This window comes from Notolepis coatsorum (genome assembly GCF_963971535.1).
Source record: "Notolepis coatsorum genome assembly, chromosome: 13".
NCBI lineage: Eukaryota > Metazoa > Chordata > Actinopteri > Aulopiformes > Paralepididae > Notolepis > Notolepis coatsorum.
The window spans coordinates 81,462,881-81,487,470 of NC_140177.1; the positions used below are offsets into that span (position 1 = coordinate 81,462,881).

Genomic DNA, 24,590 nt, shown 5'->3' on the forward strand with positions numbered 1-24,590 from the left:
CGTCTTATCCTGTGATTATTGTAAAATGTGTTTCCTTTGAAGGTGAGGGTGTGTGTGTGTGTGTGTGTGTGTGTGTGTGTGTGTGTGTGTGTGTGTGTGTGTGTGTGTGTGTGTGTGTGTGTGTGTGTGTGTGTGTGTGTGTGTGTGTGTGAAAGAGAGAAAGAAAGGTTTGTATGCAGAGTTTATGGTCTTTTGTAATGTTAAATTCCTTTCCCCAGGGAGGTGGTTGAAGACGTAGGCTCTCCCTCCCCCTCTCTCTGTGTGTGTGTGTGTGTGTGTGTGTGTGTGTGTGTGTGTGCGCACGCCCCATGCTGTCTACAAGCAACTCACCACTACCCACAATGCAGTGTGGGAAAGGAAACACCCTTTTGTTTACCTGATCGAGACTTTTGGCCAGAACAAAGGACAGAACGGACAAAAAGGACTTGAAAACAAGAGACTCTTTGTGTTCTTTTAATTGTAGCTAAAAGGTCACTTTTTAATTCAAGGTCTCTTCTTAGTTTTTGAGATATCCAGGTAGAGTTGATCAGTACAGTAGTACAGGAATCATTCGGCTTCTTTCCTACCTTTGGTATTTGGTAGACAAGGTGTACATGAGAGAGGGGATGGTTTTAGAATTGTGGGAGGAGTTCTAGAACATGCCATATATGGAATACAACTGCCCTTATATGGAGAGGACTGGTCACATGGGGTCTGAATCTTAGAGAGGGGTGGAAGTGTCAGTGAGGTGGGAGAGAGAGAGTGTGAGTGAGTGTGAGAGAGAGAGTGTGAGAGAGGCATACAGTATAGGACTTTGGAGAGGCAGGGGTAAGGAGGGAGAAGAAATGTCAACCTGTGCTAAGAAGAGAGAGAACAACCTAACACTTTGGAACAGGCATTGCAACTGGATGAAGGCAGTGTTTGGGAACTTTTGGAACAAGAGAAAGAGCAATTTGAAGAACATTTGGAACTAGAGAGAGAGATAACAAACACTTGGGAGCACACTTTGGAACCATGACTTGAAGTGTTCCCTGTTTGGAATTCCTATATCTTTTGTATGTGTGTGTGTGTGTTTCAGTTGCCCCCCCCCCCCTTTCACTAACTCAACTCAACTCTGGCCTCCCATGTGGCTCCCCCATTGTTTTCTGTGAGACTACTTTGGATACTTCATTTCATTGTTGCTGGATCTTACAGGTTTCTTTTAGCTTACTTTAAGTTTCCAGTTTGTGGAACAGTCAACACCTATTCATTCCTGTTGCCGTTGGACATTTCCTGTTTTGCTTTGTGTAGTTTTTTACTGTCTCGGTCACATCCTTGAGAATCTTGTTCCTTGGTGAAGGGAAGGTCCTGTATGTATTGACAGTGGACAGTTGCCTTCCATGCAACTCTGAGGACTCTCTACTATGAATTATTTGACACATTTTCAATCCATCTGCCTGTGGACGTGAGGATTCAACACGCAACAGGGGGGGGGGGGGTCGGCCCTCTTTCCATTCAATCAATTCAAAACATAAACAGGAACTGCTATTCATTTGCACATGCTAAAGCCTGGCTATATTATCCAACGGTAAAAAAAAAACAGCCATTCTCAATCATGTCTCAACATGATTGATATGAAAACCTGCCAAATTTTTTTTTAAACGGTTGCAACCTTTTGAAAAGTCCATATCCTTGAAGTGAAAGTGCGTTGTTCAAAATGCCCACCAACTTCACGGTGGTGCCGGTGGAGGATGGTGGCAGGGGAGCGGGCAACACCAAACGCCCCAGTGTGATTAACGTGTTCAGAGAGGAAGAGGAGGAGGAGGAGGAGGAGGTGCGGCCGTCTAGACCAGGTAGGTGCCCGTGACTCCATATGACAAAGTACCTCTCTTGATGAGTAACCCTGTAGGCCAAATGCTGTGTTGTGAACAGGGAGGACAGCCAGGCAGAGGAGTAACACAGACACATAAGTCACATGACTTCTCGTGGCACACATGGTGCCAAGAAGAGACACACTTGCATACGTCAGTCCACGTGTAGACAAATATACAGTGCTCTCACTCTGTCCATCACACGGATTCACACTTGTATGTTAAGACATACACATGCTCTCTCTCTCTCTCTCTCTCTCTCTCTCTCTCTCTCTCTCTCTCTCTCTCTCTCTCTCTCTCTCTCTCTCTCTCTCTCTCACACACACACACACACACACACACACACACACACACACACACACACACACACACACACACACACACACACACACACACACACACACACACATCAAACACTTGCACATACCAAGGTTGGTGAGGGATCACTTTAAATTCAGTCCGTTCAAAATGCAAACATAAATCGCAGATACCGTAATCTGCAAATGACTCTCGAAACTCATTTTCACTTATCTGTTGATAAGATAAGACGGCAGCCCTCTCACGACAATTTATTTGTAACTTGTTTTGGGTTTGGAAGAAGATCAATTGATTGATTGAATTCACACACATGCATACACAAACACACTTTCCAATGAGTAATTTGGATGAATGAGTAATTAAATGACCCCAAATGCATGGATCAAAGCACACTGGTGCAAACAGTCACAGGGCTGGTCGACACATGGTGTATCAGGTGACATAAGTTCAAGTTCAAGTTTGTTTTTATTTGTCACATATAGCGTACATGTACTTTACAGTGAAATGCTTGGTTCTGTATGAGCCCCTGAGAATGTGCTTCATACAGTAAAAAAGTAGTAAAAGAGGAATAACACTATACTATATACAATACAATCTACAAGCTAAAGTACAATCTAAGTACAGTGAGTAAAAATGCAGACAATGAGGTACAAATGCAGACAATGAGGTACAACAACTTTAAGGAAAGGTGCAAATGCAAATGGGGTATGAATGTAGTGCAAATCTCTTTAATAAATAGTAGACCAGGAAAATGAGAAACGAGCAGCTCTATATACACTGCCCTGTGATTACTAACAAGTGCCAGCTGGTGTAAGGCCAGGCATGGCCTAGGCTGAGGAACACAGGGTAGTAAACTCACAACATTGTTAAAAGCATGTGAACAGGAATATCTAAAGAAACATGTAAAACAAACAGCCCTTAAAAGGAACATACATATGTAAAGAAGTTAACACTATTAAAAACCTGTCTAAAGGGAATGAGCCTTAAAGGAAACACAAGTAAAGTACTAACACTATAAAAACATATGCAAAAGAGATGAACCTTTAAAGGGACATGAAAAGGATGAACCTTTCAGGAACATATGTAAGGATAAACCTTTTAAGGAAACATGTAAAGATAAACGCTTTAAAACACAAGCTACACACCACACAACATGAACAGAGAAAACACAGCACCAATATTATTCAGCAGACCTAGACTAAAATGCCACAGAGTCCAGGATCTGGAGTTGCTGCGTTTGGCCACCAGAGGGCGGCAGAAAACTACTGTTCACATTGTTCGAGCCTGATCCCTGGCTGGGACCATGACATTGATGGTGTTACATAGAGTCATTGAGCATCCTGATGGCCTGGGGATAGAAGCTCCTTCTGAGTCTCTCTGTACTGGCCATGAGACTCCGGTAGCGCTTGCCTGACCGCAGCAGTTCAAAGAGGCAGTTGTTTGGGTGGCTAGAGTCTTCGGTTATTCTCTTAGCCTTGGGCCTGCAACGCTTGTTGTAAATGTCCTGGAGAGTGGGAAGCCCACCTCCAATTGTACGTTCGGCTGATCGGGCCACTCTGTAGTCTGCTGCGGTCGTGTGCGGTGCTATTCCCAAACCAGGAGGTGATGTTACTAGTCAGGATGCTCTCTATTGTGCATGAGTAGAAGTTCTTAAGGATCTTCGTACTCACTTTGAACTTCCTTAGGCACCTAAGGAAGTAGAGGTACTGCCGTGCCTTCTTCATTACACTGTCAATGTGTGTGGTCCATGTCAAGTCCTCGGATATGTGGACTCCGAGGTACTTAAAACTGTTCACTCTCTCGACCGGTGCCCCGTCGATGCTGAGGGGGCTGTAGTCCCCGGCCCCGACCTCCTAAAATCCACAATCATCTCTTTCGTTTTGCTGACGTTAGAGGCTAACTATACTATACAATAATATGCCTATATACTTGCATAATACTTTTACAACATTACATTATGAAGGAAATGCGTATGCTACTTTTTCTTTTTTTCTTTTTTCGCCTCGTCCTTTTTTTTTTATTAAATGTATTTTATTTGGGAATACCAACAAGTATATTTCACATAATTTCAAATCAGTTCCCATTTTATAATATTTTGTTTTACCCCCCCCCCCATTACACAAAAACAAACAAACAAACAAACAAAAAAATAAAAGAAAACAATAATAAAAAAATAAAAAGATATACCACTTCCACTTTCAAGCTTGTACCATAAGTTAAGGATTCTTTAGGTTGCATTCATCACCATTGTGAATGTAAATGATTAAGGCTGCATAAGAAACTACAACAGTCATCAAACAACTAGGTTATCAGGTAAAGTTACAAGTCCTCCAACATGGTTCAGGACAGGACCCCAGACGAGCAGAAATCTGTCTTTAGACCCCCTAAGTGAGTATTTAATCTTCTCTAGATGAATGAATTGCATAAGATCGCTCAGCCATACCGAAGCTTGTGGCGGGTGTTTTTATTTCCATTGTAGTAAGATTCTCCTGTGTGCAAGTAAAGTTGCAAAGGCAATTACATTTGTATGCTTTTGAGAATATTAGGGTCCTCTCCAACTGTTATGCCGAATATGGCTGTGAGGGAGTTAGGCTGGAAGTTAATATCAAGGGTCTCTGACAGAGTTCCAAAGATAGCAGACCAGAAGTTGAATGGAGATGGACAAAACCAAAACACGTGATATATTATGATATTAACGCCGGAAGAGGACCAGAAGAATATCCATTAGGATATTTCTCTTACTGAAGTAATGCGTTGTGTGTCCTTCTCCTCCACTGATACTGTTGACGCAGTACAACTCACAGGTAAACACTCCTGCATTCTGACGTCAGGGAGGCAGGACGGAACTCGCTGGGCAGCTTTAGTAACAGGGTTGCTTGAGGGACGGGTCTCGCTGGGCAGCTTTAATAACAGGGTTGCTTGAGTGATGGGACTCACTGGGCAGCTTTAGTAACAGGGTTGCTTGAGTGATGGGACTCGCTGGCCATCTTTAGTAACAGGGTTGCTTGAGTGATGGGACTCGCTGGGCATCTTTAGTAACAGGGTTGCTTGAGTGCTGGGACTCGCTGGGCAGCTTTAGTAACAGGGTTGCTTGAGGGATGGGACTCGCTGGGCAGCTTTAGTAACAGGGTTGCTTGAGTGCTGGGACTCGCTGGGCAGCTTTAGTAACAGGGTTGCTTGAGTGCTGGGACTCGCTGGGCAGCTTTAGTAACAGGGTTGCTTGAGGGATGGGACTCGCTGGGCAGCTTTAGTAACAGGGTTGCTTGAGGGATGGGACTCGCTGGGCAGCGTTAGTAACAGGGGTGCTTTTGGTCGATCCTCATAAAGGAAGGGGGATATTTTAGGGTTAGGATTAGTTTGGGAAGGTTAGGGTTGGGATTAATGTACGGTTAGGGTTAGGCATGTGATGGCTGTAGTTAAGGTTAGAATGAATGTAAGTTGATGCAATGTCCCCACCAATATAGTGAGTGTGTGTGTGTTTCTGTTTTTCTCACATTTTGTATCCATTTAATCCTATTTTGATTTTGACAACCCAGTTGTTAGGGGGCAGATGCGGGAGGCACTGGTTAACTTTGTTTCTGTGTTGTTGCTCATTTGTGCTGCTCAGAAAACATGGCAGATCAAAGTGAGGCACAAAATGAAACAGAGGAGTATGAAAATAGTATTTCCTCTTGGAAAACAAACCAGCGTCCTGTGCACTTGAAAAGTTGGTTTCCTGTCAGTTGAGATAAATGTGGTCATTGTCATCATGTGTGCGTGTGGTGTGTTTGCGCGTATGAATGTGTTTACAAACAGGAGCGAATCTCTGGTGTCCCAACGATACTCTGGTCTCTGAAGTGAACAACAATATGTCCTGAGATCCCTGCTCTCTCTCTCTCTCTCTCTCTCTCTCTCTCTCTCTCTCTCTCTCTCTCTCCCTCCCTCCATTTCTTTCTCGCTCTCTCTCTGTCTCTTTTCCTCCCTCTCTGTGTCTCTCTCTTTCTCTGTCTTTATCTCTCTGTCTCTCTTTCTCTCTCTGTCTGTCTCTTTCTCTCTTTCTTCCTCATTGTCTCTATCTTTCTCTGTCTCTTTCTCTCGCTCCCTCTCTCTCTTTTCCACAAATCTCATTATCCCCCTCTTACTTTTCTGTCAGGCGATTAAAAAAAATGTATCTAATTAATTACAGGATTAATTAATTATTTAATATAATGAATCGCATTTTAATCGCATAACCATTTTAGGCCTGATATTTTATATTCTATACCGTAAATCCTCTAATATTGGACGGGTCTTGTATTTACCTCAACTGCAAAGAGCACCAGGCCTTTATTAGAGAGAGGCTTATATAAGAGGCAGGCCTTAATTTCACAAACTGGCCAATTGTAATTGTGAAACTGTGGTGGATAATTCACACACTGAAGTTGGAACTGACTATAGGTTGCGGGGTCCGGGGACAATTTAGCGTGTGGTACCTTCTCGACTCTACCTGAGTTGAATCGAGTTGACATGCAGTAGCTTTAGCTAACGCTATCATAGCCATCATGATATGTAATGTCAACTGGACAACGCCAGCACCCCCTGCCAACGCCATATAGATAGCGAACATTAACTAACGTTTGCAAAACAAAGCCAACGTCATCCAGCCGACACCACAGATCTAGCTATGACAACGTTAGCTAACGCTAACGCCAACGAAGTGAGAGTAGGGAACGGTAGAGAGAGGCAGCACTTATTTTGCATTGGCAAGAGTTTATCTAATTCTATATCACGGCACGAAAAGAAAAAAATTGCGACCTTGTATAGGAAGCCGGCCTGTATTTGTCTGCATGTATCAAACCCCCGTCCATTATAAGAGGCCCGTCCTCTATTTGAATACCCTCCACTATTAGAGGATTTACTTACGGTAATCATATTTCAAATTGCATGTGTCCGGATGGCAGAATTCAGTACTGTATCTACAAAACCTTCTGTTTAATCATCTTCCCTTTATTCATTTGCTTAGATTTTTCAGGTCAAAAAAAAAAGAAAAAAAAAAGAGAATTGAATTGATATTCTCATTTGGTTCATTACAATTTACTCAAGCCTAGTAACAGACACGGCGGCTGGGTGGCGCAGCGGTCGTCACCAACGCGTGAGACACCGGTATCGAATCCGGCTGTCAGCGTTGCCTCCGGCTTGGGCCAGCCGTCATACTGACACAATTGGCAGAGTCAGCGGGAGGGGAGTCGATGGGTGGTAATCTGGTCATTGTAAACAGCGACTCCTACAGGTCGGTCAGGGCGCCTGCAGAGCAAGGACAGGAGATGTCGAGGGTAGTGGGAGCCTCCCACACGTTACACCTCGCCAATGAGAGTCCACGCTGGCAGGTGAAAAGAAGTGGCTGGCTGACTCTGCATGTATCGGAGGGGACATGCGATAGATTCTTCAACCCTCCCTACGACCGACCAGTGGGGGGCACATGCGAGCAATGATCAAGACAGGGGAGTGGGGAATTGGCACGACTAAATTGGGATGGGAGAAAAACAGAAAAAGAAGGAGAAAAAGTGGATAAAAATACTGTCTGTTACTAGGCTTCTGATCCATAGATGTCCCTAGAATCAGATACCAAGAACATGCAAATGGACCATTTAAAAAAAAGTTTGTAAATGTTTAGTTTATTCTACGTTCTTATGGAATGAATGAGATAAAAAAAAATAATAATAATACAAATCTTTTATTTTTTTAAATTATTTTTAGTTAATTTTCATAACGCGATAATTTGCTGTGTAATTAATCTAATTAACGCAATAAACTGACAGCCATAATATATATATCTTTACTCATCTCTCTCCCTTCCTTCTTTGCCCTTCTTCTCCCCCTCTGTCTATCTCTCTCTTCTCTTCTCTTCTCTTCTCTTCTCTTCTCTTCTCTTCTCTTCTCTTCTCTTCTCTTCTCTTCTCTTCTCTTCTCTTCTCTTCTCTTCTCTTCTCTTCTCTTCTCTTCTCTTCTCTTCTCTTCTCTTCTCTTCTCTTCTCTTCTCCCCATATCTCAATTTCCCCTCAAATTGCTCCACTGGAATGATACAGATGATCTCCTCTCCTCTCCTTTCCTCTCCTCTAGTCAACTATTAACCTGCAGTAAATCAGTATGTCAGTCATTATTTTCTGTTCTGTTTTTTATTGCCTATAGGAATGCTACAGACCAATGCCCCTTTCAGTGTTCCCAGTAAAATGCTGTTTGACCTTTACTGTACTCACCTATAGATGCCCTGCAGACATTTCACTTTCTTAATGTAGGAAATCCTGTTTTAGAAAGAATGCAGTTTGTTACCAAACAGACTAGAAAAAGTGCTGCAATTAGACCTTGTAAAATCTTGATACAATTCAATGTATTTGGTATATAAACTTGCTCATCAATACCAAATAGAGTGAGGTTAAGTGTAACACAAGCCTTGTACATCGTTAAAGGTGTTTGCTAATGCTTGGTCTTAGACTGTTAAATGTGTGGAACCTTTGCCTGATTACTTGTTTATGACACATGCTATACTCGGTTTCAATATGACATAAACATAAACTGTCTATAAAGGTTGATTCATAAATACTGTCCTATAATGTTGTCCAGTCCTACTTAATTAGGTCAGATTAAAAAAGTACACCTGTTCTAACCGGTTCTTGTTACATGGCGACCAACCAAGCATAGGCCAGCAGCCCATTTTGGTTCTCAAACCATCGTTTAATAAACCAAGATGTACAAGAAACAGTCAGCGTACAGTCAGTGTTGGAGTCACAGTGGCTTCAGTAGTGGTTACTGTACAACCAGTGCCTTTGTGAGAGTACTGTCTGTCACCTAATGCAAAAGATGTTATCAGTCTGCCTGCCTGTGTGTTCCTACTCTGTGTACAGTAACTGTCTCTCGCTGTAGATAAGGCGAGATCAATGACCCATGCCTGTCAGGTTTACTGGTGGAATGTGCTGTCTATGAAGGCAACACCAGATACAAAACGTACTATAGGGTTCTATAGGGGTACAGCTCGCACACAACCGGTACCCATAGAAAAATGGCAATAGAGTGGCCAGTGACATGTTCATCGGCCATAAAGAGTCTCAAAACACACACACACACATACACACACACACACACACACACACATGCACTGTCAACATGAACGTGGCAATGTTAGCTAATGCGGGTGCAGAATAAATCAACAAACACATTTAGCTGATTGTGAAAAACAGCTGCCTATCAGTCCATAATTTTCCAAAACATCTCACAACAGTGTCACATGTCCCAGTTATTTCCTTTGTATAACTATCTATCTATCGCTCGCTGTGTTGGCTGGTTGGTCAGTGAGTTGGTCAGAATATTAGCATATCTTAGAATTAGAAAGAAGCATGTAGGAAATATACTTGAGATTTACCTTCAGTTTTGGTTATATAACCTCTTCCAAAGCCGTTCTTAAAAGTTGTAAGACACTTTCATTTCTGTCACACGACAGTTCCCAAAAGTGTTGAGTGCCCACACACAAATCAGCTTTCAGTCTCTTTCTCTTCTTTCATTGTAAATTCAGATTCAGATTCCTTTATTAAGCCATTTGTGTAAAAACACATTGGTAAATGTTGCAGCATTTCTTTTTTTCACAGTAACAACAACACCAACACAGACACAGGACAAAAAACAGTGTAGTGGAGGATTAATAATGTAAATACATATATATATATATAAAGTGTAAAGTGCAGAGTTCCAGTAAAGACCAGTGCAGTGCAGTGTCATTGTGCCAGTGTCACTTGGGGGCAGAGGGGGGGGGGGGGGGGGTACCTGAGGCATTGTTCAGCCTGGCGGCTGAGGGGAAGAAACGTCTGTGACTAGCTTTCACGGCCTTTGGGATCCTCAGCCTTCTCCCAGAGGGGAGCAGGGTGAAGAGGCTGTGTCCGGGGTGCGTGAATATTAAAGGCAACCAACTTGTGTTCAGCTTTTCTCTGATTGGCCACGACCCCACGCCGCTAGCCCGCCCCCTTTTGCCACGAGCGCAAGCGGCAGGAACCTTCTAGTGCCCTGGTGCAAAATAAATCTGGTAGTTGGTTTATGACGTTAATTAATAATAAACACTGTTAGGACTCTTAATAATAAACACTGTTAGGACTATCTGACTCTTAATAATAAACACTGTTAGGACTATCTGACTCTTAATAATAAACACTGTTAGGACTATCTGACTCTTACTAATAAACACTGTTAGGACTATAAACACTGTGCGGACTATCTGACTCTTAATAATAAACACTGTTAGGACTATCTCGATTCACGCGTCACTACTGTAACTAGAAACTCTGGGTGTCACTGTACATCAGTGTGGAACTGTACGCTGTAACGTTATATGTTATTTCGCCCGTGGAGGCTGCTGAAGCGCCAGCGGGGCGATGTGGTGGTTTGTCCCCGGCTTCCGTGCGCCGCCGCCGGCTTGACACAGCAGCGGCCGTGCTCCGTTGTAGAAGCCCTTCAATGACAGAGCTCTCATATTTTGCGAATGCATAAACTATATCTTAAATTATGGCTATGTGTCTAATATGGCTGTCGCTTATCAATGACTTCGCGACAGCCATATTAGCCACATAGCCATAATTTAAGATATAGTTTATGCATTCGCAAATATGAGAGCTCTGTCATTGAAGTGGGTGGTGGCAGCGTTACTAACAGCGTTCACCCTGATGTAAAGTAGCGATTTTTATTGTTTTGTCATGACAAACCAATTACATAATCCCAACATATGTCTAAAGAAACAACATATTCCAGTTAACGGTATATTTTTTTAATGATTCATTACGGTATAAATTGGGTTAACTGGAGCTGCGCATTGCTGGCTCTCATATTTGCGAATACAATAGCGTTCACCCTGATGTAAACAATTCTACAACGGAAGACGGCCGCTGCAACTCTCTGCCGCGCGGTAGCGCGGTCACGTCGCGCGGCAGCGCGGTCACGTGGCCGTGTGGCCAATCAGAGAAACGCTGAACGCAAGGCTGAACACAAGTTGGTTGCCTTTAATATTCACGCGTCCGGCGTGGGAGGGGTCGGCCATGATCTTCCTTGCCCTCTTCAGCGCCCTGGAGTCGTGCAGGGACCTGAGGGAGGGCAGGGGACAGCCGATCACCCTCTCCGCAGAGCGAATCACCCGCTGCAGCTTGGCGAGATCTTTTGCCGCTGCAGCGGGGAACCAGGAGATGATGGAGTGGGTGAGGGTGGACTCAATGATGGCCGTGTAAAATTGGGCCATCATGGTCCTCGGCAGCTTGGAGCAGTTCCAAGGTTTTGTCTTTTGATGACATTAGCACTGTGTTGGTATATACCTTTGTAAAACATTTTTCCATTCCATTTTCAACAAAACAAAAACATTTTCCATTCCATTTTCAACAAGACAACAGGGCTTTTTGACCACTGCAAGTAACGTGTTAACCTGTGGGAAGAACCACTAAGAACACTTTGTACTGGCTGTGGTCGCTGACCTGCCATTATGAGGTGCGAGGGATTAGGGTGCGGCGGGATGCAGGATGTTGCAGTCATTGTTAATGTTAATAATACTGACTTGTGTCTGTATTCTGGCAAGGTACCCACTGTTCATGAGTGGAACAGCCTCCCCACAGAGCCTGGACTCTTTTAAAGCAGGCCTGAAAACCTATCTGTTCAAAAAGGCCTTTGACTGTTAGCTTTTTATTTCAATTTTCTTGTGCTGTTGTTTTTTTATTTTTATTTAAAAAAAAATCTGTTTATACCACATTTTTAATTAACTATTTTTATCTTATTTTTATTCTGTATTTTATTTGTTTTACTAATAACTATTTTATTTTTTAACTATGTTTTAACCCTGTAGTGTAGCACTTTGGGATCCCAGCGAACAAAAAGTGCATTACAAATTCAATCTATTATTATTATTATTATGAGAGGAGAACACGCATATCCTTTGGCAGGTGCTGGGCCAAAAGTCAGAATTACAATATTTATTGGCAAGTAGGTTTCACATAAGTAATTTGCTCGCAGAGAGGACAAGAATCACAGCATCTAGAAATGCCACAGTGGGATACATCTGGCTGCTGTGAGCTTTCAGATGTAGATTCTGCTCACTCAGTCATGCACAGTAGGTGACATAGGTGACAGTAGGTAACAGTCTCCAGTAGGTGTATACAGTAGAATTCACAGGAATGAGTCACAAAACTTGTTTCAATTGCTATAGGTGTTTTTGCCAAATGTAAATCAGGTTCTCACAGAGGGACAATCCTTATTTACATTCGGCAGAAACAACTATTGTAATGTAATCTTGTAGAAACAATGGAGGGGAGGGGCCGGTGCCGCGCCCCCACTACAAAACAAGCTTTTTTCCCCAAGCAAGTGTTTTTTTGAATTTTCTCATCAACTATTTCTGATCAACTATGTCATACTCATAATATCATGTTATTCATGAGGGCTTTAAAACATGAATGTAAGATGAATAGATCTGGAGGCCTGGGCTATAAAAAGATAAATAATAATAATAACTAGACAATTCCGCGCGGGGGAAATTGTGAAAGTGTGGGTGACGCCTGTGCACCGCCGGCCAACGGGAGAGGGTCTCTTGCGAGTCTCTATGACAAACGGTTCAAAGGATACAAAAAGGGGGCGCGGCCTAAGGATCGGGGGAGTGGTCAACATAGACCAATGAAAGAGGATATCCCTACTGAGTGCAATGACACAACCCGCAAGTTGCATAGCACACTATTACACTATTACACACTATTACACTATTACACACTATTACACTATTACACTATTACACACTATTACACTATTACACTATTACACACTATTACACACTATTACACTATTACACTATTACACACTATTACACTATTACACTACACTATTACACACTGTTACACTATTACACTATTACACACTATTACACTATTACACACTATTACACACTATTACATACTATTACTCTATTACACACTATTACACTATTACACTATTACACACTATTACACTATTACACACTATTACACTATTACACACTATTACACTATTACACTATTACACACTATTACTCTATTACACACTATTACACTATTACACTATTACACACTATTACACTATTACACTATTACACTATTACACACTATTACACTATTACACACTATTACACTATTACACTATTACACACTATTACACTATTACACACTAATACACTATTACACTATTACACACTTACATACTATTACCCTATTACACTATTACACTATTACACTCTATTACACTATATTACACTATTATACTATTACACACGATTACACTATTACACACTATTACACTATTACACTATTACACTATTACACTCTATTACACTCTATTACACTCTATTACACACTATTACACTATTACACTATTACACACTATTACACTATTACACACTATTACAAACTATTACACACTATTACACTATTACACTATTACACACTATTACACTATTACGCACTATTACACTATTACACACTATTACACTATTACACTATTACACACTATTACACTATTACACACTATTACCCTATTACACTATTACACACTATTACACTATTACACTATTACACACTATTACACTATTACACACTATTACCCTATTACACTATTACACACTATTACACTATTACACTATTACACACTATTACACTATTACCATAGCTGTCAACATTTCGATTTGAGAAAACGTGCACGTTTTAGCCCCGCCCCTTCTCCTGGCCCCGCCCCCTCAGCCCGCCCCCTCCCACCCGGCCCCGCCCCCTCCCAATGGAGCTGCCTCGTCGCTGCCATCTGCTGGTCAAAACCTGTATGTACCCAGCCATTCGTTGTAGGGTAAACTTTTCCTACTTAGAGTGTAAATGCTATGTAAATTATGGTTTTGTTGAACATTTGTATTTCACAGGAGAGAAACTGTATTCAAAGAAAGCTATTAAAATAGTCTTTGAATCTAAATATACTTTCTCTGTGTTGATTTTACATTAATTCCATGATTTTACTCAAGTAAATATCTGTTACAAGCTTTGGTTTTATGTAGAAAAATGCTGTTTTTAATCTAGATTAATCTAGATTGATTACAGAAAATTGTGAGATTGATTAGTTAATTTTTTATCTATTGGCGGCGCTGGTGTATATATTATATATATATATGTGTGTATGTGTGTATGTGTATATATGTAATGTGTGTATATATGTCAGAGAATCAGCCCCTTGCGTCCTTAGTGTAAAGCATATGACATGGTGTATGTTTGTTCATTGCTGTGACAGTGTCTGGCAACATACTATTGTTCTTTTTATTTCTTTGTGTTTGTGATTTGTCTTGATGTGTTTGTGAAACTATAAAAGCAATCAATCAATGTATTACCATAGTGTCTTTATACCTTCATCACTGTAGGCTACATATTAATACTACAACTCGTTAAAGCTATAAAAAAATACCTATGGTCATTAATTTAGCAGTGGGAATATCATTTTGGAACAGTGTGTGTCTACAGAGAAATGTGAGATAGAAAAAAGGCCAATGCGATTTTGTGTTTTTCCTCAATATCTCTGCAATGCCTGCGAGTTACCAGTAACTGTATTTGTCATACCATGACAATTCACGACAACTTTTAAAACGGATCAATTATTATTTATAAATCGCATTCAGGAAATTGGGCGTCAGAGTGAAGGAGGGGGACGCGTGAACCTTACGGCTTACAGGGGAGGCGCAGAGCAAACGGCTGTTCACCAAGACATTTACACATTCCTGCATCACATACACACTAACTTTGTATTGTTTTATCCACAGAAGATTTGCAAACCCTTTGTTCCAGAGACAAAAGCCACAGAGTGGGCAATCAAGAGACACTGGCTAAATTGATCTGACACCCTCGGGACAGTGCCGTATCAGTCTCTCCCCTGAGCTCTGAGCAAATCCGCTCGCTGTTCTGTTCTTATTCTTCTTCGGCTCGCAACCGTCTCCCGGTCTGACTTCCTGTGATAACGGTCTAATCTACACTGCTGCCACCTGTCGTCACGGAGGAGAATTGCAGCCATTTTGTAAAAAATAATAAGTACAAAATACGTACCAATCCGTGAGCTGTGAACAGCGCGTGAAGAGGGTTGAAAAAACAGGAGAATACCGGAAAACCGGTAGGGTTGACAGCTATGCACTATTACACACTATTACCCTATTACACTATTACACACTATTACAAACTATTACACTATTACACACTATTACACTATTACACTCTATTACACACTATTACACTATTACACACTATTACACACTATTACACTATTACACTATTACACTCTATTACACTCTATTACACACTATTAACTATTACACTATTACACACTATTACACTATTACACACTATTACACTATTACACACTATTACACACTATTACACACTATTACACTATTACACTATTACACTATTACACTATTACACACTATTACACTATTACACTTTTACACACTATTACACTATTACACACTATTACACTATTACACTATTACACACTATTACACTATTACACACTATTACAATATTACACTATTACACTATTACACACTATTACACACTATTACACTATTACACTATTACACACTATTACACTATTACACACTATTACACTATTACACTATTACACACTATTACACTATTACACTATTACACTATTACACACTATTACACTATTACACACTATTACACTATTACACTATTACACACTATTACACTATTACACACTATTACACTATTACACTTTTACACACTATTACACTATTACACTATTACACACTATTACACTATTACACACTATTACACTATTACACTATTACACACTATTACACTATTACACACTATTACACTATTACATCGAGTACAATGGAACAACCCGCAAGTCTCTACGACAAACGGTTCAAGAGATACACTGAGGGGGTGTGGCCTAAGGGGCCGTGGTCTAAGGCTCGGGGGAGTGGTCAACATCGACCAATGAAAGGTGGTCAACATCGACCAATGAAAGAGGATATCCCTACTGAGTACAATGACACAACCCGCAAGACAGAGGGCGCTGTCCAGCAATTCAGTACTGCAACACAGAGGGGCAATGAAGGGTTAAGTGGATGAGGTCATTGGCAGGTCAGCTGAGCTATGAGCCATGAGCCTCACAGCTGTTAGGCTGAACCAATCATGAGCCATGAGCCAGACAGGTGATGCAATCACAATGACTTGCACTTTCCATCCAATGCATGTCTATGGAGGCAGATGCATGACTGCATTGTCACGTTGATTAAAAGAAAACTATACGAGATGAAGCGTTGTGACGCGCACGTGAGCATTTAAACGAGTAGGCAAAGGGTTGTGTGCGATATTGTGGCATTCCTTCGACAATTGTGGCGTCGGTGGCGATCGGAACTGAAGGGGAAAAAAGCTAAAAAATCATCGGATTCCTAATACACTATTACACTATTACACACTATTACACTATTACACACTATTACACTATTACACTCTATTACACACTATTACACTATTACACTATTACACACTATTACACTATTACACTATTACACACTATTACACTATTACACTATTGCACTATTACACACTATTACACACTATTCCACTATTACACACTATTCCACTATTACACACTATTACACTATTACACACTATTACACTATTACACTATTACACTATTACACACTATTACACTATTACACTATTACACACTATTACACTATTACACACTATTACCCTATTACACTATTACACACTATTACACTATTACACACTATTACACTATTACACACTATTACACACTATTACACTATTACACTATTACACAGTATTACACTATTACACTATTACACACTATTACACTAGCACACTATTACACTATTACACACTATTACACTAGCACACTATTACACTATTACACACTATTACACTATTACACACTATTACCCTATTACACTATTACACACTATTACACTATTACACTATTACACACTATTACCCTATTACACTATTACACACTATTACAAACTATTACACTATTACACACTATTACACTATTACACTATTACACTCTATTACACACTATTACACTATTACACTATTACACACTATTACACCATTACACACTATTACACACTATTACACTATTACACTCTATTACACTATTACACTCTATTACACTCTATTACACACTATTAACAATTACACTATTACACACTATTACACTATTACACACTATTACACTATTACACACTATTACACACTATTACACGATTACACTATTACACACTATTACACTATTACACACTATTACACTATTACACTATTACACACTATTACACTTTTACACACTATTACACTATTACACTATTACACACTATTACACTATTACACTATTACACACTATTACACTATTACACACTATTACAATATTACACTATTACACTATTACACACTATTACACTATTACACTATTACACACTATTACACTATTACACTATTACACACTATTACACTATTACACACTATTACACACTATTACACTATTACACACTCTTACACTATTACACAATATTACACTATTACACACTATTACACTATTACACTATTACACACTATTACACTATTACACACTATTACACACTATTACACTATTACACTATTACACACTATTACACTATTACACTTTTACAAACTATTACACTATTACACACTATTACACTATTACACTATTACACACTATTACACTATTACACTATTACACACTATTACACTATTACACACTATTACACTATTACACACTATTACACTATTACACTATTACACACTATTACACACTATTACACTATTACACTATTACACACTATTACACTATTACACACTATTACACTATTACACACTATTACCCTATTACACTATTACACACTATTACACTATTACACACTATTACACTATTACACTATTACACACTATTACCCCCAAAGCATTTCCCCGTTATCGATCGCCATCTGGTAGATCGATATGTCCATTGGCTGATGATAAATCCCCTTATTGCATAGTGAAATCTGCAACCCAAAACATAATCCAAGCTACAGGCTGCACATCCAGAATCGAGCTAACTGAAAACTCCATTGAAAGTCAAAAAAAATGTCCACCGTTCGGCCACAGGGCACACAGCGCCCCTAAGAGGATCTGGCCGATAATGCACGTTGGCGAATTCAAAGAGTAGGGTACATCTGCAATGCCGCTCGGCGACCTTGAATAGGTTATTAAAATGGAATAAAAGCAAAAACAACTTGCCACGGATATATCCGTGCTTCTGTCCACAACGGGTGGAATCGAAACACGGAGGTCTCCGTGGTCGGGCGCCATTGTGTTAAGGGGACGCAGACCAGAGAAAGACTTTCGTCTTGTTTACATCAGGGTCCCCCATTTTCAATTCATCATAACATATATGACATACATGACATACAGATAGACAGTACTGCTACATCTATACATTTATGACATACCAGATTTACAAATACAGTACTGTTTGTGATACAAAAATAGTTAAAAAAAGAGAGTATATACATTTGACGAAGAAACTGTACATTGGAGGAGGTGGGGGGGGGGGGGAACTGTACATAGGAGGTGGTAGGGTAGGCGGGGTGGGGGGGTAACTGTACATTGGATTATCGACAAAACCTTACTTGGTCCCAAGAAGAGGGTCTTGTGTATTATTGGGTTAGGGCATTTACTGTACATTGGAGGGGGTTGGGTTAGGACATTTACAGGGGCCAGTTTCGAATTGCAGTCTCCCGTAGGTGCTCCTTGAGAGTGGTTTTAAAAGTGGGTAGTGATTCACATTCCTTTACAGCTGTGGGTAAGGCATTCCACATTGATGTGGCATAATTGCGAAACGTGTTTAGTCCCTTGTTTGAGCCGAATCTGGGTTTAACATGATTTGTGGAGCTCCCTCTGGTGTTGTGGTCGTGGTATTCACTGACCTTTGGGAAGTATTTTGACATGTACATGGGTACCTTGGTCGTGTAGTGTATCTTGTAGACCAGGCCCATTGCAAGTTGCTGTACTCTGTCGTCTACTCTAAGCCATCCTAGGTTGTCAAAGTGGGCAGGGGTGAGGTGGGTTCTAGGAGTAAGGTCAAGCAGTAGTCTGACCAGATTGTTTTGTGATGTTTGTAATTTTGTTTTTAGCGCCTTTGAGGTGCTTTGGTACCATGAGGTGCAAATGTAACGGATATGTCCCGCGATAGTGTGACTACGGCACATAGAAGTAAAACTCACTCCCCAGAGGCATCCAAACTGAGCGCTTAGGAGGGAATTCCTTTCTTGGCGCAGCGGTTTGCGATGCTGGCCCCGGTGCGGACACCCGGGGTTCGACTCCCACTCAAGGCACGGTCGAAGTAGTGGCAGGTTCAGCGTTGAACCGGCTACAGTGGTGCCGTGACCCGGATGCCTTGGGTGGTGTGAGTTTATGGGGGGTGAATGTAACGGATATGTGCCACGATAGTGTGACTACGGCACATAGAAGTAAAACTCACTCCCCAGAGGCATCCAAACTGAGCGCTTAGGAGGGAATTCCTTTCTTGGCGCAGCGGTTTGCGATGTTGTCCCCGGTGCGGACGCCCGGGGTTCGACTCCCACTCAAGGCATGGTCAAAGTATTGGCAGGTTCAGCGTTGAACTGGCTACACAAGCATAGTCGTAGTATCCTTGAATGAGTGCTCCTGGTCTTCAGGGTATTCTTGTTTACCAGAGAGGAGATCCAGTACAAGAATCTAGTTTGTTGGTTGACTTTTTTTATTACATTGGATGCCATTTTGTCACAGGAAAGATTTGCCTCTAGGATGGAACCTAGGTATGTCATTTGTTTCATCTTTCCTTGTGACAATATTGTCACCCACTGTAACTGAGAAGCCGTCGGCCTTGCTGAGTTTGTTATTTGAACCGAACAGAATGGACTCTGTTTTACCCAGGTGTAATGATAGTTTGTTGTCAGCGAGCCAGGTGCAGATTTTGCCTAGTTCCGAGCTGAGGGCTTTTTCAACCTGTAACTTGTTCTTGTCAGAGACCAGCAGGGCTGAGTCGTCCGCGAACAGGAACAAGTTGCAGTCACAAGCTGACGACATGTCATTTGCATAAATTAGGAACAGTAGCGGTCCTAGTATGCTTCCTTGTGGAACATCACAACTCACTGGGAGGGGGGGGGGGGGGGTAGGGTACTGTTTACCTCCACCATCTGCTCTCTCCCCTCCAGGTAGGATTGCATCCAGCTCACTGATAGACTATCAAAACCAATTGCTTTTAGCTTGTCAATCAGAATGGAGTGATTGACAGTGTCGAAGGCCTTTTGTAGGTCCAGCATGACCATGCCGCAGTATCTGCCCGCGTCCACCTCTTGTTTTATGTCAGGGGTGGGCAACTTTGTATATGGTGAGGGCCACAAAATGTCCACAATCAATCTGGGGGGCCGCATTGTTTATCGGCAGTCGCGCCAGTAGTACCCCATCACTCAAATAGCCCTAATAGTCACAAGGTATATAAACAATTATAATTTGTTGTAACTTTGTTTTTATTCCATTTCAAATGCATTTAGTAATGCAATTTCAACTTTATGAATGTATAAACAGCTGAATTTAAAAGTATTGCAGTGTAACCCCAAATATATACAAAAATGATCAATTATAATTAAGGCTTCTAATAAAATAAATGTATGAACTTAAAGCCCACTGCTCAACAAACACAAAGCAGCATTCCTGCTGCATTTCACTACAACAGTAAATTAAAAGTGCAATGATAAATGATTTTGTTAAATGTATAAACTTTTATCCTGCTACTAAACAAAACATTATAACACTGAAATGCATGTTATGGATATGAAGTACTCCGGAATGTTTTGTTTAGTAGCAGGATAAAAGTGTATACATTTAACAAAATCATTTATTATTGCACTTTTGATTTACTGTTGTAGTGAAATGCAGCAGGAATGCTGCTTTGTGTTTGTGTTATTAGTGTTATCTGAACACTACAAAAGTAAACAAGTAAAGTGCAAGTAAAGTAAAGTGCAATACTACATGCCTCCCATTGACCCTTTATCAAACTGGCATGACATTCACCCTCGCCCCACAGTGGGTCAATAATGGTTATAATAATAATAATAATAATAATAATAATAATAATAATAATAATAATAATAATAATAATAATAATAATAATAATAATAATGGTCCCCTCTCTACACCTCTCCATCATCTCCCCCCCTCTCTACACCCCTTCATCATCTCTTCCCCCCTCTCTACACCTCTTCATCATCTCCTCCCCCCCCCCTCTACACCTCTTCATCATCTCCTCCCCCCTGTCTTTAATGAGACACTTGTGGTCTCTCTTGTTGGCGCACAATAGCAGGAATGTCAACTTCAATGTTTGTGCATGCAATCTGCATCAGATGAAATAATGTTTCATCCGACAGCCTGTTTCTCTCCTTTGACTTGATGTGCTTCATGTTTGAGAAATTGCTCTCACATATGTATGTGCTCCCAAACATACTGGCCATAGAGAGGGCAAAGTCCCTGAGGAGTGGAAAGCGGGGCTCAGGTAGCAGTTTCCAAAACGAAATTCCCCTCTCATTTCTCTTTGCTTGAAAAAAAGGATCTGACTGTAGCTCGCACAGTTCAAGCTGCAACGGTGGGGGCTGCTCTGACACCGTAGCGGTGAGGGGGCCGGCAAACAGCGCTATCCGTGACTGCATGCCGTTGAAATCTTCAAACCGATCATTGAATTGCATTTGCAGTGTTTCAATGTCGCTCCTGTACTTTCCGACGGCTCAGCCATCGGATTTCTGTGTGTAGCTGCAAGTCGCCATAATCAGTGTCCATCTCTTCCAAAATGGAGACATATTTTCTATGGTTTAGTGACCTGTTGCCTCCACAAATTAGATTGGTAACCTTGGTAACCAAATCCATAACATGGCTGTAGTAGTCAAGCTTCTTGGCACAGATTAAAAAAAAAGAAAAACGATTTAACGACTCTCGCATATAATTTGACTACACTCGACTCGCATTGGTCATTATTAGTGACCCACAATAGATGGAAATTATGTTAGCGAACTTACCTGATGTATAATGCAGTGCAGCATTGGACACTCAACACCACTCTGCCTTAGAAGCCCGGCGAATCCAGTTTATCAAAACCCCCATATTGCTGCACGGCACTTTCAACAGCGTTTCATATGTCCACACTAGGGCTGACCCCTATTAGTCAAATAGTCGACTAATCGATCGAAAGGAGCCATAGTCGACTGCCAACGCTTCTTAGTCGAATACAAAAAAAAAAAAAAAAAAAAATTTAATTAAAAAATTTAAAAATTAAAAAATTAAAAAATATTATAATTTTTTTTTTTTTTTTTTTTTTATATTGGCCTGGGGGCGCATGGAACGTCGGTGAGGGCCGCATGCGGCCCGCGGGCCGCCAGTTGCCCCTCCCTGTTTTATGTGGTCGTTCAAATAGAGAAGGCAGGTGTCAGTGGAGTGGGATGTTCTGAAGCCAGATTGGAATTAGAAGATAACAATCTTTCCCGCAAGGTACTTTTCGACCTGTTCGTATACAATTTTTTCCATGACTTTCGAGATGGAGGTAAGAATAGAAACAGGGCGGTAGTTGCCTGGGTCTAATTTGCTGCCCTTTTTGTGCAGGGGGGTTACTCTCACAATTTTGAAGTCTTTTGGTACGTGTCCCTGTTTTATGGAGAGGTGTATTATGTGTGTGATGACTGAGGTGATGGCGGCTGCTGAGTCTCTGAGGAATTTGGAGGGGATATTGTCATGGCCAGTGGCCTTGTTAGGTTGGAGGGCGCTCAGTTTTTTGAGTACCTCAGCTGTTGTTACCATTTCCAGTTTGAAATCGTCTTTGTGGACCCCTAGGTTATTGTAGTAGGCTATGATGTGTTCTACCCCAAAATGCCCTGAGTGGGAGGGTAGTTTATTAACCAGTGTTGTGGCTATGTTTGTGAAGAAAATGTTTAAGTAATTGGCTATCCAGCTTGTCTGTGATGAGCGTGTTTTCCGTCTTTATGTTTATGTTTGAAAATCTGGTTTTAAGTTTTTTACTGCAGCCTAGTTGATTATTGAGTAATTTCCAAGGTGATGGTGATGGTAGTTGATGGTAGGGGGACAGTAGGTAATATTAGGTGACAGTAGATACATTAGGTAATATTACAGGTAATATTAATTTACATAACATTTTGTCATTTAGCTGACATTTTTACTTTTTATCCAAAGCGACTTAGAAGTTTTGTACGACAAGTCAGCAGGAGGAGTTCAACTCTATCAGCTGAGTAACAATGTTCATCAAGGTGTTGAGTGCTACTGTATATTAGGACAAGTGCATGACAGTAAGGTTAGTTAGGGTTATTTTTATTTCAGATATTGATTGAAGAAGTGTGTCTTTAGTCGACTGCACAGGTTTCGACTGTCCTGACTGTGGTGGGAAGTTCGTTCCACCATTGTGGGGCAAGGACCGAGAATAGGCGGCTTCTCTTTGATGACCCTCCCAGGGCTCGGATAGGAGTAGGTCTGAGGCGGCCAGAAGATGCAGAGCGTAGGGGTCTTGAAGGTGTGTAGTTAGTTAGAGACCATTGACCGGAGGTAGGCGGGAGCCGTTCCCTTCGTTGCACGATATGCCAGGCGACAGTAGGTAATAATAGGTGACAGTAGATACAGTAGGTAATATTAGACATTGGTGGTAGGTGACAGTAGGTGTTGGTAGGTGACAGTAGATAGATGATGGTAGGTGATGGTATGTCACAGTAGATGATGGTAGGTCATGGTAGGTGACAGTAGGTGATGTTGTGTGACAGTAGGTGATGGTAGGTGATGTTGTGTGACAGTAGGTGATGGTAGGTGACAGTATAGTCTCTCAAGCTAGTGAGCCAGTGAGTGGTTTTGTGCATGTTATTGTTATTATTTCATATTGGAATAGTATTCTACACATTAAAATTGATTCTTTGGTGATCCCTGTGGAGGTTAAAGCTATGCCCTCCATCTAAGCACCTCACTCCTTTGCTGGCATGGGTTTCTGCTGGAAACTGTTCTGTGCGATAATAGATCCTTTTCTTATAATTTATTGTCCTATATTTTAACCCTCATTTAACCAAGAACATATGCCTAGTGACAGCAAGTAATTGCAGTGGGGAAGGGAGGGTAACACACACACACACACACACACACACACACACACACACACACACACACACACACACACACACACACACACACACACACACACACACACACACACACACACACACACACACACACACACACACACAAACGTACATTGGATATACTCTATGACCACATAATGCTTGGCTGTGACTGTGAACAAAAGATGACATCAGGTGGCCCAGCTCTGCATTACATCATGAGACGA

General features: G+C 41.1%; 1 protein-coding gene across 4 annotated transcripts in view; it reads left to right on the top strand.

Moving 5' to 3' along the window:
• Nucleotides 1-745: 745 nt before the first annotated feature.
• LOC311239195 (solute carrier family 12 member 7-like) overlaps nt 746-24,590 on the top strand; it is a 114,142-nt gene continuing 90,297 nt past the window's right edge. For all 4 annotated transcript variants that reach the window (XM_084327477.1, XM_084327478.1, XM_084327479.1 and 1 more), the window contains exon 1: nt 746-1,811. In XM_084327477.1, coding sequence (XP_084183603.1) covers nt 1,676-1,811 — 136 coding nt within the window. In that variant the 5' untranslated portion in view covers nt 746-1,675. The remainder of the gene's footprint in view (nt 1,812-24,590) is intronic.